The 18,245-nt window shown below is 46.7% G+C and overlaps 1 protein-coding gene across 3 annotated transcripts in view; it reads left to right on the forward strand.

The window, feature by feature from the left end:
* The window catches only part of pde4a (phosphodiesterase 4A, cAMP-specific), a 77,319-nt gene that overhangs the window by 43,699 nt on the left and 15,375 nt on the right, over nucleotides 1-18,245 (forward strand). The window contains exons 1-6 of one of the 3 annotated variants that reach the window (XM_064988193.1): nucleotides 22-392; nucleotides 1,497-1,700; nucleotides 2,295-2,331; nucleotides 2,514-2,584; nucleotides 4,200-4,249; nucleotides 4,675-4,787. In XM_064988193.1, the coding sequence (XP_064844265.1) occupies nucleotides 1,537-1,700; nucleotides 2,295-2,331; nucleotides 2,514-2,584; nucleotides 4,200-4,249; nucleotides 4,675-4,787 (435 nt within the window). In that variant the 5' untranslated portion in view covers nucleotides 22-392; nucleotides 1,497-1,536. Of the gene's footprint in view, nucleotides 1-21; nucleotides 393-1,496; nucleotides 1,701-2,294; nucleotides 2,332-2,513; nucleotides 2,585-4,199; nucleotides 4,250-4,674; nucleotides 4,788-11,634; nucleotides 13,160-18,245 lie in introns of those variants that run through there. The other 2 variants (XM_064988196.1, XM_064988195.1) reach the window with 2 other exon arrangements.

Consider the following 18,245-nt stretch of genomic DNA (forward strand, 5'->3'; position numbering starts at 1 on the left):
GGAACAAGGCGGCGCGGGGGGGGGGGTGTAGGAGGGAGAGTGACTGACAGACCGATTGAGAGGTTGAAGTGTTGGCAGTGGCAGACAAAGTTTGATAGACAGAGTTTTTTCTGGTGGGAGGGAGGCAGGGAGGGAGGGATGGTGGTTTATTCCGTCAGTCCTCTCGGTCGTGCCCAGAGCTTCCAGAGATGAGTCAGAGGAAGCTGACAAGACAGATGAATCTGTGGGAGACCCCCAAGGTTTTTACCACGCCCAGCCTGACCCCCACCTCTCCCTACGTCACCTCTGCTAACTCACCTGTGTCCCCTGATCACGACCCCACTCGGGGACACAGGAATTCTCAACCGCAGTATAGAGCGCAAATGGTCATCTCAGTCTCACCTTCCTCTCAGGTATTCATGGTGTTCAAGTAGCCATGCACAGCTAATAGGCCGTGTGTGTGTGTGTGTGTGTGTGTGTGTGTGTGTGTGTGTGTGTGTGTGTGTGTGTGTGTGTGTGTGTGTGTGTGTGTGTGTGTGTGGCTTCACAATATCTCCCTCCATGATGTGCTTTTCATTTTTGATGAAGCTGTAGAAGCATTCATGGTTCAAAAAAGAGAAGCCACCCTCTAAACCTAAGAAGTATGTTTCTGTGTACAGTTTGGATAAACTCTCACTAAGCTTCTGTTTGACTGGATCTCTTTGAGATTATTCCTAATCTTGTGTTTGGGGTCATGTGGTTGTCTGTATCGCTAGATTGCTATGGTGCTCTTGTGTATATATGTAGATCAGCTGTCCTGGGCTGAACTCTTGTTTATACATGTCTTTCTCTCCTTCAAAAAGTCATTTATTTAATTTAATGGTGGATCAGCTTTCATATCGCAGATAAATTGTAGCTTCCATCAACGTAATTGTCTGCATCGTTTCCAATCCCCCATATATATTGTTTTAAATATCTCAATATCAATTCATTTCTGGGTAACAATAAGTACCTTAGTGAGATTGTTTTAAATTAAAATGATCAAAAACATACAAAAATAGCTACTTAGCAAAGAGCAATTTCTCAGGCAAGAATTTTGCTAGGACTGTCTGTCTGTTTGTCTGTGTGGGAAGGGGAATACCAGGTGTTATTGGCAGAGAGGTTTGGAACTCTCTTTCTTATTGGTCTGTTACCTAAGTTACCATCTGGTGATGTCACCAGGCAGGCCAAAACTTCTTCCCACCTATGGTTGCAAAATTCCGGGAACATTCAATAAATTCACTGGTTTTCCCAAAATCGCTGTTGGAGGTTTCACGGAATCAGGAGAGAATAAGCAGGAAATCCCGACTCCTCATACAAGCAATTTCAGGCTGTCTTTTTAAACAGCTTTTACACTAAAAGGGTATTACCATAGTTTTTACAAATTCACAGATTTATTCCAACCTCTTAGTGTGTAAATATATATAAAACACAGGGAAATGCCTTTAATGAAGCATTGATCCAGACAACTTTCTTGTCTCTCTCACTTTGTCTTTCAGGTTTGACTCGGAGAATGGTCCTTCGCCCGGCCGCAGCCCCATGGATTCGCAGGCGAGTCCTGTGCTGGGGCTGCACCCCTCCTTTACCACAGAGGGGTGCAGGAGTCGCGGGGAGCGCAGGGAGTCCTTCCTGTACCGATCAGACTCTGACTATGACATGTCCCCCAAGACCATGTCACGCAACTCCTCCATCAACAGTGAGGGGTGAGTATCAAACCTGGGCGGGGTTTCAACTTATAAGACTATTCCATTGGTTCCATTGCGCCGGGCAAACTCAATCAAGTCCAGCTAAAGTATTGTGCTATTTGAACCCTGGTTTGGTGAGTATGTACCCCCTTACAATCTCCACTTCCTGTGTTCATCACATGCCATCAAAACCACCTTGGCTAATCCACATGGTTATAACCCCTCTGAGTGAAAGTAGCCTCACTGACATTCCAGATTTCTGCAACACCATACATTACTCACGATACAATCACAGTCAACCGACTTGGCATTTATGATTATTATGATTATGGCAGTATTATGCTAATGTTCATACTAAAATATTTTTCACTTCACAGCTGTGTAATTTGTCTTGACCTGCTTCCATTTCAGAAAGATGCTTTTTTGGTCTGAACCCAAAATATTTGGTTTAGATGCAGATAGGGCTATGGATACCATTGGTTCACATATATATCCGGTGTCTGTTAATGTGAACTGTCATAGAGGTTACACTTCAGCGATAACGCTCCGTCTATCCTGCTGACTTTACTGTCATCTCCTTCCTTTGTTCATTTTCTCTCTCTCTCTCTACAGGCATGCAGAAGATCTCATAGTCACCCCTTTTGCTCAGGTAAGCACCAGCTCTGCAGTTTGTTGATGAAGTAGCGTACACTCCACCCAGCCTACCTATAGATAGAACATGCAGTAAAGAACCAGAAAGGTGCTAAAATGAGTATGTAGTGAATTTGTCTCGCTCCGCTCTCTGCCCCTCTCGCCGCCGCCCTCACCACCCACCGTCCGTCCATCCCCCAGGTGTTGGCCAGTCTACGAACTGTAAGAAGCAACTTCACCATCCTCGCCAATGTCACGACACCCACTAACAAGTCAGTAGCATCCCGTCTCCCACGTCACCCTTTCAACCCCTCTTAATGTGGTCACATCTCTCTTCTCTATCGCAGCATGAAAGACATCTTCACTGTGTCTATATTGTGACTGTGGTCCTTATTCTCACTGGATAATGACAAGTTTATTTCCAAAACACTATATCAACCAATTTTTCCCCATTTGTTTTTATTTTCATCCGGAATGATTCATTATGGGTACCTTCATGTGTGTTAAATATTACTGTTCTCAAGATGTTTTCTTAACAGATTTTAGATGTGTATAAAAATGTGTTTCTTTTGCAAAATGCTATATATCCATTGTTTAGCTGGAATGGAATGTTTGTGTCCTGTATATTTGACTCTGATATGTGGTTGTCTCACGTAGCTACTGTATCTTAAGATGAATGCCTTACTATATAAGTCACTCTGGATAAGAGCACCTGCCAAATGACTCAAATGGGTTTTGTTTTTTATACAGATATCATATTACTGTATTGAATTATTAGAATAGTTATTTTTTATTATATTGATGTCAGAAATGTATCATAAGTACATTTATTTATTTAAAAATGTAGTTATTTGTTACATTTTACTATGTAAAACCAAACAGTACTCTTATTTCTCTGAGAATGAGGCGGATATATAGCATTTTGCAAAGAAAATACATTATTATTTGTCTCTGAAATGAAACGATCAAGTGATAGATTTAAACAAATACATGTCTGTCATTGAACAACCAAATGCCATGATTAGATAGTGAAAAAACACCAATCTGTTTCATAATTTCGTTAAACAATAACAGTTCATTTACCAACATTTCTGAAAATGGATATTTTGTGTTTTTGAATGAAACTCTTCATATGTAGTTTCTGTAAATATCACATTTCTTCCTTCTATTTTGTCAGAACTGTGTCATATCAGTAAGCTATAATGTGGCAATACTCTCATCACGTTGTGTCTTTATCGTATTCTGCTGAGATCATCATGTCCCCAGTGGAAGTCTGACTGACTGACTACCTGAAAGACTACCTGACTGACTGACTGACTGACTGACAGACTGACAGACATACTGACTGCCTGACTACCTGACTGACTGGGTATTCACAAGGATAGAAGTGGTCAATAATGCTAAATATATCCTCATTTGTAATGAAAGAAACAGGCAGAGCATGAGTTGGCAGGCTTTTTAGCAGTACGTCAATATGAGCAGTGACAATGCACCGTGGAATTATCTAGAGCCATAATTAGTGAGCATGATGCTCTCAGCTCCAAACAGAATCCTCCCTCACTAGACTGCAAGTTGAACCTCCATGTAGAGAAAGAGACAGCTGAGAGCTGAGAGAGCCTCGCTTAAAGGAGTCATTGTTTTTAATATTGTTGGCTACAACAATATTTCAAAAGACTGCGATGCAGATCTATGCAAATAGTTTATGATTCCTCACTAATTGTATTGTCTATAATACAGATGAGGTTAAATATTTTTTCTTATCTATTTCCAGTGATATGTTGTTACGCTACACAATTTATGCCCAATACAACTGTAATGTTCTTAGAGTCCACTAGAGAGCACTCTTTATCATTTCCTCTGATGATGTAATTATCTATTTGTCCACAGGAGGTCACCAGTGACAAGCCAACCCACTGTTCCCCAGGCAACACTCTCTGGTAGGTGTGCGAAAATGAACTTTCGTCACTACTGATTGGGAACACTAGCACACAACTCACAGTGTTTTGGTAGTGTGCACTCAAGCTTTCAAAAACTCATAAAAATGCACAGATATTAATAGGAGAATTTGCAGCACCATGTCCTGTGGCTTTCTCAATAATGGATACTGATAGGCTGCATTTAATTCTGCAGATGATTTGAATAAATAAGTGTCAATCTGGAGTCTCAACTGAACAATTCTAAGAAATTACAAATGTAGCAATTTGGCTGATACAGTTCAAGAGAACAGATGTAGAGAATATGACCGTTACACAGACCATTATATTATGATACACTATATTATATCAATGCTGAGATAATACTGGTTATAATAATACATACAGCACATTAATGCCACCCTCTTCTCCCCTGTGTATGTGTGTAGATGAGACGTACCAGCAGATGGCAAGGGAGACTCTGGCTGAGTTAGACTGGTGTCTGGACCAGCTGGAGACCATCCAGACCCACCGCAGCGTCGGTGACATGGCCTCCAACAAGGTACGACCACTTCTACCAGTACCATAACCCTACACCATCACTACCACTAGCCAGCACCACAACTACCACTACCATTACCTGTACCCTACACAATCACTACCACCACCACTACCCTACACCACCACTACCAATATCCTACGCTACCACCACCACTACCACTATCCTACACTACCACCACCACTACCCTACACTACCACTACCACTGCCCTCCACTACCACTACCCTACACTACCACTACATCCACCACTACCCTACACCTTCACGACCACTACCACTACATCCACCACTACCCTACACCTTCACAACCACGACCACTACCACTACATCGAGCCTGCACCACCACTACCACTACCCTACACCACCACAACCACTGCCCGACACTACCACGACCACTACCCTACCCTACACCACCACTACCACCAACCTACACCAACACTACCACTACCACGACCACTACCCGACACTACCCTACACCACCACTACACCACCACTACCACTACCCTACACCACCCCTACCACTACCACTAACCTACACCACCACTACACTACCACCACTACCCTACACCACCACTACACCACCACTACCACTACCCTACACTACCCTACACCACCACTACCACCACCACTACCACTACCCTACACCACCACTATGACAACTCTGCACTACCACTACCCTACACCACCTCAACCACTACCACTACAACTACCCGACACTACAACCACCACGACCACTACCCTACGCCACCACTACCACCAACCTACACCAACACTACCACTACCACTACCACGACCACTACCCTACCCTACACCACCACTACCACTACCCTACACTACCCTACACCACCCCTACCACTAACCTACACCACCACTACCACTACCCTACACTACCCTACACCACCCCTACCACTACCACTACCCTACACCACCACTACCCTACACCAACAGTACCACTACCACTAACCTGCACCACCACTACCACCACCACTACCACAGCCAACACCCTACACTACCACGACCACTACCCTACACCCCCACTACCCTACCCTAAACCACCACTACCCTACACCACCACTACCACCAACACTACCACTACCCTACACTACCCTACACCACCACTACCACATCACTACCACTACCCTACACCACCACTGTGACCTCCCACACCACCACTATCACTACTCTGCACCACCACTATCACTACTCTGGACCATCACTACCACTACCCTACACCACCTCTACCACTACCACCACCACTACCCTACACCACCACTACCACTACCCTACACTACCACCACAACTACTACTACCCTACCACGACAACCCCCATTGCCACTAAAATACACTACCACCACCATTAACACTACACACCACCACTATGTCTACCCACACTGCCACGACCACTACCCTACACCACCAAAACTACCACCACCACTACCACTACCCTACACTACCACTACCCTACACCACCACTACCCTACACCACCACTACAACTACCACCACCACTACCACTACCCTAAACCACCACGACCACGACCACTACCACTACCCTACACCACCACTACCACTACCCAACACTACCACCACCATGATCACTACCCTACACCACCACTACCACTACCACTAACCTACACCAACACTACAACTACCCTACACCACCACTATGTCTACCCACACCACCACGACCACTACCCTACACCACCACTACCCTACACCACCACAACCATTACTCTACACATCCACTACCACCCCTGCAACCACTACCATACACTACCCTATACTACCACTACCCTACACCACCACTACTACCAACACTACGTGTACCCTACACCACAACTATCACTACCCTACACTACCACCACCACGACCACTACCCTATATCACCACAACCCTACACTACCACCACCACGACCACTACCCTACATCACCACAACCCTACACTACCACGACCACCACCCCCGACACTACCACCACCACGACCACTACCCTACACTACCCTACATCACCACTACCTTACACTACCACCACCACGACCACCGCCTGACACTACCACCACCACCACGACCACTACCCTACACTACCCTACACCCCCACTACCCTAAACCACCACTACCACTACCCTACATCAGCACTACCACTACCCTACACTTCCACTACACTACAATACCACTACCACTACCCTACACCACCACTACCACTAGCCTAAACTACCACTATCCTACACCAGCACTACCACTATCAATAGCCTGCACTACCACCGCCACTACCACAACCACTACCCTACACTACCATTACCACAACCACTACCCTACACTACCATTACCACGACCACTGCCCGACACTACCACAACCACGACCACTACCCTACACCACCACTAACCTACACCACGACTACCACCAACACTACCACTACCCTACACCACCACTACCACCATCACTACCACTACCCTACATCACCACTACCACTACCCTACACCAACACTACCACTATCCTACACCACCACTACCACCAACACTAGCACTACCCTACACCACCACTACCACCACCACTCTACACTACCACTACCCTACACCACAAATACCACTACCCACCACTACCACCATCACCACCACTACTCTACATCACCACCACCACCATTACCCTACACTACCAATACTACTACCCATAACTACCCCTACCACTACCGCTACCCTACACTACCACCACCACGACCACTACCATACACTACCCTACACCCCCAATACCCTACACCACCACCACCACCACTACCCTACACTACCAATACCACTACCCAAATCTACCACCACCACCCTACACTACCAATACCACTACCCATATCTATCACCACCACTACCCCTACCACTACTCTACACCCCCACTACTACGACCACTGCCCGACACTGCCAGCACCACGACCACGACCCTACACTACCACTACCCTACACCACCACTACCACCATCACTACCACTACCCTACACCACCAGTATGACAACCCACACTGCCACTATCACTACCCTACACCATCTCTACCACTAACACTACCACTACTTCTACACCACCACTATGTCAACCCACGCCGCTACTGTCATTACCCTACCACCACCACTACCACTACCCTACACCTCCACCACCACTACTCTACCACGGCCACTACCCACCACCACCATTACCGCTACCCTACACTACCAATACTACTACCCCTACCTCTACCACTACATTACAACACCACCACTACCACTTTTTTACACTACCACTACCAACACCAGCACCATCACCACCACTCCCACTACTTTACACCACAACTACCACTACCATACACTACCACCACCACTATGTCAACCCACACCGGCTGTTATGAACTTGAGTGAAGACCCAAACGCGGTTTTAACAGAAAACAGAGTTCTTTAATAAAAAACAGGAATGGCATAAATCCTCTTCCAACGTAGTCAATGGAACAAAAGAACGTAGTATAATGCAGGTTGCACCTGCCATGCAGACTCCGACAGGACAGGACAAGGTGGAAGCAAACGAGACGACAGCTTGCTTCTGGCATCAAAAAACACAAACAAGAATCAGACACTGAAAGTAGCAGGAACAGAGAAAGAAATAGAGACCTAATCAGAGGGGGAAGAGAGAACAGGTGGGGAAAGAGAGAATGAGCTAGTTAGGAGAAATGTAGAACAGCTGAGGGATGAGAGACAGAGAAGGTAACCTAAAAAGACCAGCAGAGAGAGAGAATGAAGAGAAAGGACAGGAACAGACATAACAAGACATGACACCGGCACTGTCACTACCCTTCACCACCACTACCACTACCCTACACCACAATAACCATCTCTACCACTACGACCACCACCACTACCCTAGCCTGCACCACCACTACTACCACCACTACCACAGCCACTACCACCACCACTACCCTACCTACACCACCACTCCCAATACCCTATACCACCACAACCACTACACTACACCACCATAACTACCCTACACTACCACAACTACCACTACCCTACATCACCACTACCACCACCACTACCACTACCCTACACCACCACTACACTCCACCACCACTACTACTACCCTACACTACCACTCTTCTACCACTACCACCCCCACTACCTCACACTACCTCTACCACTACCACTACCCTACCACTACCACCATTACAACCCTACACCACCACCACCACTACCTTAAACCACCACCACCACTACCACTACCCTACCCTAGACTACCACCGCCACTATCACTACTCTGCACCATCACTACCACTACCCTACACCACCTCTACCACTACAACTACCCTACACTACCACCACCCTGACCCTACACTACCACTACCACTAACCTACACCACCACTACCACTACCCTACACTACCACCACAACTACTACTACCCTACCACTACCACCCCCATTACCACTGAAATATACTACCACCACCATGCACACTACCCTACACCACCACTATGTCTACCTACACTGCCACGGATACTACCCTATACCACCACTACCACTACCCTACCACCACCACTACCACTACCACTACCCTATACCACCACTACCCTACACCACCACTACCACTACCCTACACTACCAATTGGCTCATTAATCCCCCTCCTCTCCACTGTAACTATTCCCCAGGTCGTTGCTGCAAATGAGAACGTGTTTTCAGTCAACTTACCTGGTAAAATAACGGATAAATAAATAAATAAAACCACTACCCTCCACTACCACTACAACTACCACTACCACCACCACTACCACTACCCTACACCACCACGACCACTACCCAACACCACCACTACCACTAACCTACACCAACACTACCACTACCCTGCACCACCACTATGTCTACCCACACCACCACTATCACTACCCTCCACTACCACTACAACTACCACTACCACCATCACTACCACTACCCTACACCACCACGACCACTACCCAACACTACCACCACCACGACCACTACCCTACACCACCACTACCACTAACCTACACCAACACTACCACTACCCTACACCACCACTATGTCTACCACTACCACTACAACTACCCTACCCTACACCACCATTACCACTACCCTAGACTACCACTACCACTACCCTACACCACCACTATGTCTACCCACACCACCACGATCACTACCCTACATCACCTCTACCTCTACCACTACCACTACAACTACCCTACCCTACACCACCACTACCACTACCCTAGACTACCACTGCCACTACCCTACACCACCACTATGTCTACCCACACCACCACTATCACTACCCTACATCACCTCTACCTCTACCACTACCACTACAACTACCCTACCCTACACCACCACTACCACTAACCTACACCAACACTACCACTACCCTACACCACCAATATGTCTACCACTACCACTACAACTACCCTACCCTACACCACCACTACCACTACCCTAGACTACCACTGCCACTACCCTACACCACCACTATGTCTACCCACACCACCACGATCACTACCCTACATCACCTCTACCTCTACCACTACCACTACAACTACCCTACCCTACACCACCACTACCACTACCCTAGACTACCACTGCCACTACCCTACACCACCACTATGTCTACCCACACCACCACTATCACTACCCTACATCACCTCTACCTCTACCACTACCACTACAACTACCCTACCCTACACCACCACTACCACTACCCTAGACTACCACTGCCACTACCCTACACACACCACAACCCTACATTACTCCTGGCCTCTTCATCTGTCCATGCCCCTCTCCTATACCCTCTACCACAACCTCAACGTATTTGTGTTTCCTTTTCTCCCTTACTGTATGTTTCATGTCTGAGAGGCTTGTTTGCGTTTGGCGGAACTAAACTATGACTGTGGACTGTGGACTGTGGACTGGCCAAGCTAATGTAACAGAGGTGGTTCGGTCAGCCACACTCTCGTGATGAGTAACCTTGTCTGACATATGACGACTTGGGTTAGCTCCCCAGGATAATGTCTAGCTTTTAGCTCAGTGGGCTATCACAGTTTTGTGGCTCGCAGGAGCTGTTAGTCCCAGTGATGTTTGGGATTTGTGTATTGTCCTTTTGAGGCCGAAGGGAATGTATGTGTGCATGTACACAGAATGTCTAAAAGATTTGTCAGATGCTCTATATTTACAAAGGTATGGGTGATATGTGTGTACACTGTATACTGCTGTTTACAGTCTGTGTTTGTAGCAGATGTGCATTTGTGCACATGAATGCATGAGCTGCAGCGAGATGTTCCGCTTAAAATGTAGGATGGAGAGAGAGAGAGAGACAGAGAGAGAGAAGGAAAAGGGGAGGGTGAGGGTCTGTGGGTGGGAAGGGAGGCCACAGAGCACAGGGGAAGAGGGAGGAGGGGGAACGGGTCCTGATGCTGATGTCTCTGCTGTAACCTTGGTTGCTATCGAACAACAGGGTCTGCCCTTCCCTTTTACTCATTGGCTCACCACTCTGACCACAAGGCTTGTGGTCTGGGCAGCGACCAATGAAAAAGAGGCAAGGTTCCTTCAACAGTGTTGTCTAAAAGAGACAGTGTGGTATTCTTGTTTTTTTTTGTCACCCTGAGGGGAATGTAGCATGTTGCAACTGTTTCAGAATGCAGAAGACAGCAGTTTGTGTGTGTGTGTGCTCCTGGCTGACAGAGAAGCAGAGAGAATGCTGTGGTCTTTAAGAGCAGACAGGCGACATAAAGACACATACACACAAAACCACACCAACATGAACACACATATATGAACACCATCCCTCGTACTCTCGCTCTTACACGCTCTCTCTCTCACAGACACACTTTTCCGACAGGCGTACATGCTGTCTGCAGCACATGCACATTCAGGCTGCACGCACACACACACGAACACACACACAAGTGCACGCTGTCTGGCTGATTAGCTTGCAAGGGCTGTCTACAGCATCCAGGGAGACGGCGCTACAGGAGGCAGCAGGGCTTTGCTACGGCAGAGGAAGGAAAAATAAGGGGAGCCTGAAGCTCTTGGATTAGTTTCAACCTCAGACATAATTTAACCAGCCCAGGAAGACACGATGGAGTGACTGGGATACAGCGGGGGAAGCTCCTGGGAGAAGGACTGTGGACTGTGTGTGTTGGGATCATCGCTGAGGCACATACGGGGCAGATGCAGCAGGAGGACGACTGGGCCCGGCCCCTGGATCCGGTGCGCTGTGGGGGAGGGGCGCTTTGCAGAGTAGACGCAACGCAGGGAGACGAGGAGAGAGCCTGTTTTTCCCCACACCGAGCGCTCTGATGTGATTCTGTAGCCTGACCAACCGTCTGCTAGCTACATCACAGGCCTGGCTCCCTATTTCTCTATCTCTGTCTCTCCTTCCTTCCCTTCTCTCTCCATTGCCGTTTGTCTCCCGCTCCCTCTCTGTCACTCTCTGTCCTCTTCCTCTGTCCCATCGCTCAATACTACGGTCATCTTTCCCACCCTGTCGTCACCGTCTTTCCATCCCTCCATCCTTCTAAGCTCCTCTGTTTTCTTTTATCTCCATCTGTCTGTCTCTCTGACCTTCTCCAACATCTTGGCTTTTCTCTCTTCCCTCTCCTCCATTGCCTCTATTTGCCCTTCAGACGGTCCCCCTCTCACTCTCCATCTTCTCCCATCCTATCCCCCCCCCCTCCCCACTCTGCTGTTTGATTTGGGTCAGTTCTGCTCACCAGCTGGGATGAGATGTAGTCTCTGGAGCTTGGGGATCCAGGGGGCTCCTGGCCTGCCGTTTGTGGGGCACCCTCATCTGTGGACCGTCCTCACACTGGGGCCCATATCTGGACGCACTGGGTGGGCGGCCTGCTTCCAAGAGAACTGCATGTAGGGACGGACTGTGAGCACCAGTGGACCCTGTCCCTCTCCCCCTCCTCCCCCGTTGGCGGGGGGAAGCTGTCGCTCTGGAGTGTCCCGGCCTGGCCGGCTGCGGCCTACACGCTGCCCACACGCTGACGACGAATCCCTCCTCATGCTGCTGGGACACCTGCAGCGCCCCCACCCCCAGCCCGCTCCACTACCGCTCCTCCTGTCTGGGCAAGCGCCCCTCGCCCCCCGTCACCCTAAGCATGGGCGTGGTAGAGGCCATTGATCCCGCCTCGCCGTCCCCTTGCCCCTCGCCCGTGCCAGGCGGCTACCGGCTGCCCCGCTCTTCCACCAGCTACAGCCAGCTGCAGGGGAGGGGAGGAGGGCCAGACCTGGAGCTGGACCTAGGTGCGACTGCCGGAGGGGTTCTGGAAGGGTCTGGGACGGCAACAGAGCTCAGGACACCTCTGGTAGACCTGTTCTGTGAGACCTGCTCGAGACCATGGCTCATTGGATGGTGGGACCAGGTAGGGCTAGAAAGGCTGGGAGGGGAAGGGAACCCGGCCAGACAGACATGCGGCCATCTTGGATATCTGTTTTGATTAACTATTTTTCCACCCTTGCTGTTCTGTGCATTATATAGGCTGTTATCTGTCAATTCTACTTAGTAGGTGCGATTTTGTTAAGCCATTTAAGTTTCATGTTGAAAAGAGAACCATGTCAGTTGTGTGCGTTTTAGTTGTGTGGATTGCAGGGACCAGTTGGGCTTCGAGAGGAGATAACCTAAAGATGTCTTAAAGCAGCCTATGTCCTTGTAGATGACAGGCATAACAGGGTGTGTGTTGAGTGACTGTGTGTTTACATTGTCCCTCATCAACTCTGTTTTCATATTCTATGCATTATTTATGCATGTGGGCACTGAAGGGGAAAAGGCATTGACTTTTCAGAGTTTATTAACCCTGAACTCCCCCTGTAATGTGTCGTCATGCTGCCTGTGGTGCTGGGCACACTAAACCTCAGCTGCAGTACACTTCAACCTGAAGATAGAAACTCGAAACTGTTCACCTTAGGGACTCATTTCCTCCATTTAAACCACAGACATTATTCCCTTAAAATCGTACATAAATTCCTATAATGAGAATCTTTATTGTCCTATTATTAGCAGTTTAATAAACATACAGATGTATCCAGAACAGGTCAACCGGAATAGTCATACATCAATGCAGATACAATAAAAGGTGCATAACCACTTCATTTGGAAGTGGTTGTGAGGCAAGGTATGAAATGCTGCAGGTAGCCTACTATCACAAGATGTCCATCTGCATCCTCGACACACACGCGCACACACACACACACACATACACACACAGGTTCAGTGTTAGTGTCAGTGAAGGATATCTTAGCTGAAAACCTGTTACCACATAAACGGACTGAGCATGTGACACACACACACACACACACACACACACACACACACACACACACACACACACACACACACACACACACACACACACACACACACAGGTTCAGTGTTAGTGTCAGTGAAAGATATCTTAGCTGAAAACCTGTCACCACATAAACGGACTGAGCATGTGACACACACACACACACACACACACACACACACACACACACACACACACACACACACACACACACACACACACACACACACACACACACACACACACACACACACACAGGTTCAGTGTTAGTGTTAGTGTTAGTGTCAGTGAAGGATATCTTAGCTAAATGCTGTGTGTGTTTATCTCATTGTTTTCCTATGATCTTAGTCAATGTTAGAATAGTTTTGTATTTTTCTTTGAGAGGCTGAGACATGATAGGACTTACTGACATATTGTTAATGATGCAGTGTGTAGTTGATGGCAGATGTCTCTATCAAACCCTCTACTGACCCTGTTATTTTGACCGAGCTCTCTTGTCCATGGCAGTGACTGTGCCCTCTTGAACCATTGTCTTGTCTGTGCTTTACTGAGATACATACAACAACATCTTACCCAGCTAGCACATAACGTTCTCAGAACCATATGTTTCTTAGTGTTTGATGAGAGCGTGGTTGTCTTATGGTTGTTTTGCACACAACCTACCCACAACTTTGTGGGAATGTTGCAGAACAGTTGCTTGGCTTTAGAACATTCTCAGCACAAAAATGACCTAAAAGTTCAAACATGGTTAGATTTAATAAAAATGTTTTTAATGTTGTAGGAACGTTCTCCAACTGGTTTAACATGGGGAATATTCTCAAATAGTTCAGAGAACGTAAAGAAACAACATGGGAATTTATGTACTTCAGCATCACGTTTCCTATAGGTTTCCTCATGGTTCTATTTAAAATCATATTCTCAGAACGGTTTGAGAATGTTAAGAAACAACGTTCTTCTGTGGGAATTAGAGTACTTCAGCATAACATTTTCTACAGGTTTCCTCATGGTTCAATTTAAAATCATATTCTCAGAATGGTTTGAGAATGTTAAGAAACAACGTTCTTCTGTGGGAATTACAGTACTTCAGCATAACGTTTTCTACAGGTTTCCTCATGGTTCAACATAAAATCATGTTCTCAGAACATTAAGAACACTTTCCATAAAAAACGCAAGAAAACATTAGTAATGTTCAAAGAATGTTCTGCAAATGTTATTTAAAAATACATACATTCTGTTCAAAGCATCAACAAAAATGTCTCTATCCTCTCTCTTGTTAAGTGTGTTCAGGTATGTTGGCCACGCCCAGTAATTGGCCACACCAGATCCTAATGAGTGCTTGTTTCCTTTGAAATGGGGTCTATTTGAATCGACTGAAATAGACCATCCTGGTGGCACAGTGGACTTATTCAATGGATAGAGAACATACACTACATGACCAAGAGTATGTGGACACTTCCTCATCGAACATCACATTCTAAAATAATTGGCATTAATATGGAGTTGGTCCCCTCTTTGCTGCTATAACAGCCTGGGAAGGCTTTCCACTAGATGTTGAAACATTGCTGTGAGGACCTGCTTCCATTCAGCCACAAGAGCATTAGTGAGGTCGGGCAGGCCTGGCTCATAGTCGGCGTTCCAATTAATCTCAAAGGTGTTTGTTTGGGTTGAAGTCAGGGCTCTGTGCAGGCCAGTCAAGTTCTTCCACACCGATCTCGACAAACAATTTCTGTATGGACCTCGCTTTGTGCATTGGGGCATTGTCATGCTGAAACAGGAAAGGGCCTTCCCCCAACTATTGCCACAAAGTTGGAAGCACAGATTTGTCTAGAATGTCATTGTATGCTGTAGCGTTAAGATTTCCCTTCACTAGACATAAGAGACCTAGCCCCAACCATGAAAAACAGCCCCAGACCATTATTCCTCCTCCACCAAACTTTACAGTTGGCACTATGCATTTGGGCTGGTAACGTTCTCCTGGCATTCGCCAAAACCAGGTTCATCCGTCGGAGTGCCAGATGGTGAAGAGTGATCGTTCACTCCAGAGAACGTGTTTCCACTGCTCCAGAGTCCAATGATATTTATGTGCTTCAGCACTTGGCAGTCCCCTTCTGTGACCTTTTGTCTCCATACCATTTTGCGGCTGAGCTGTTCTTGCTCCTAGACATTTCCACTTCACAATAACAGCACTTATAGTTGACCAGGACAGCTCTGGTGTCACGTTGAAAGTCACTGAACTCTTCAGCAATGCCATTCTACTGCCAATGTTTGTCTATGGAGATTGCATGGCTGTGTGCTCGATTTTATATATCTGTCAGTAACAGATGTGGCTGAAATAGTTGATTTCACTCATTTGAAGGGGTGTCCACATACTTTTGTATACATAGTGTAAGATCATAGGTTAGAATTTCACTGACACCGTGCCACAATAAAAAATAAATGTGTTTGCAATTTTGAACTGTTTCTAAACAGTTCAAAACAGTTAACCCAAACTAAGCTAGTAGTGTAATTAAAAGTCTTATTGAAACATGTTCTCAGAACGTTATTAACTTACCATTCAAATAACCTATAATTTATATTCTTCGTTCCCAGAACCAATGGGAAACCAAAATATTACGCTCCCACAACTTCCAAGGAACTAAATGTGCTAGCTGTATCCACTCCCCCCATCTCTCTGCATACGGTGTTTTTAGCGATCTGCTGCAATATGACAACTCTTGTTTTGATACAAGATAGAGTCCAACAACAGCCTTACCATTACCATTAGCAAAAGAAAATAAAAAAATGCATACACAGTACTTTGATAAACAAAGTGAAATTGAATGGTTGGTTGGTTGTGAGAGCTGATTCACCATGATATCATCAAAGAGCATTACTGTAAACTGCTATTGTAATGTGAAAAACAGGAAGTGCAGGAAGAGCTTGCCTGTTACAATGCATGTCACATTTCCCTGGGTGTCCATATGTTAGTCAGTTATCAGAGGGTTGATGATGCCCCTTTGCTTCTCTCACACCTTCACCCCGTCATCTTGTGTTCCATCAGTCAGGGGGCCCCATGAGGAAGCACGGTAGCATGGTGCGCGTCTGTCTGTGTGTCCTGGCACTGGGGTTGTGTTGGTTGCAGATTATGACTCAATATAGTATAGAGATGGAGACTACAGCATAACTGTGTCACAGGGTGTGACTGGCTAACTAGTCTACAGTACCTACCTGGTGCATTATCACGACTATCTATTTATCTATCTGTTGTAGTGGCTTTTGACGGAGGGAAAGGGACCTGACTGTTCTAACCGTGTCAAACTGTCACTAATACATGGTTGGGCTGGAATAAGGGATGAGAGAGTAATTAAAAATAGAAGTAGGAAGGTATGAGTGAAAGGGGGAAGGTTGAGAGATGTGGAAGGGAAGGTAGTGAATAGGTGAGTAAGAGAGCAGAAAATGGAGAGGAAATTGGAGTAGAGCAGAGAAGAGGAGTAAGAGAAATAAGGAGATGGAGAGAGAAGCAGAGAAGAGTGGAGGGAAGAAGAGAGGAGAACACAGGGGAGGGGAGAATAAAACAAGGGAGAGGAGAGTAGAGCAGATGAGATGAGAGAAGAGGAATGGAGAGGAGAGAATTGACCTTGAGAAAGGTCAGAGACACCTGCCTACTCTCTGAGATTGTCACCCAAGCAGCAGCCGCCTCCCTCCCTCGCTCCCATCATGCTGCAGGACTGACTGTGAGGAGGCAGTTGCTAGGGCAACCTCTATGGTTGCCATGGAGATTATTATGTGTGAAGGATCAGTCAGTGGGACACAGACTGAGGGGACTTGTCCGAATCGCACTGCGCCTGCTTGCACGTGACTTTCTCTGTTTGTAACCAAACACATTCCACTACCAGTCTTCAAGATCCGCTCATGTTTGGTTGAGATATCGCAACATGAAGTCTATGCCACATTACATGTTCTGTTTAGCCATATGGAACATATGTGTCCTATTCATGCGTCGTGTCTTTTTCTCACCTGCATTCCAGCAGACATTGTGTGCAGGGTGTGTGACATCATCACCAAAAGACACAGAACGTGATGTATAAAAACAGCAGCTCTTCCACCATTGCTCCAACATGCTGTTGCTTTGTCAGGCTCCTGCAGTGGTTGTCTGTTGACAAGGTCACACTGTACTGTATGAATG

Source organism: Oncorhynchus masou, chromosome 15 (assembly GCF_036934945.1).
Source record: "Oncorhynchus masou masou isolate Uvic2021 chromosome 15, UVic_Omas_1.1, whole genome shotgun sequence".
In the NCBI taxonomy this organism is placed as follows: domain Eukaryota; kingdom Metazoa; phylum Chordata; class Actinopteri; order Salmoniformes; family Salmonidae; genus Oncorhynchus; species Oncorhynchus masou.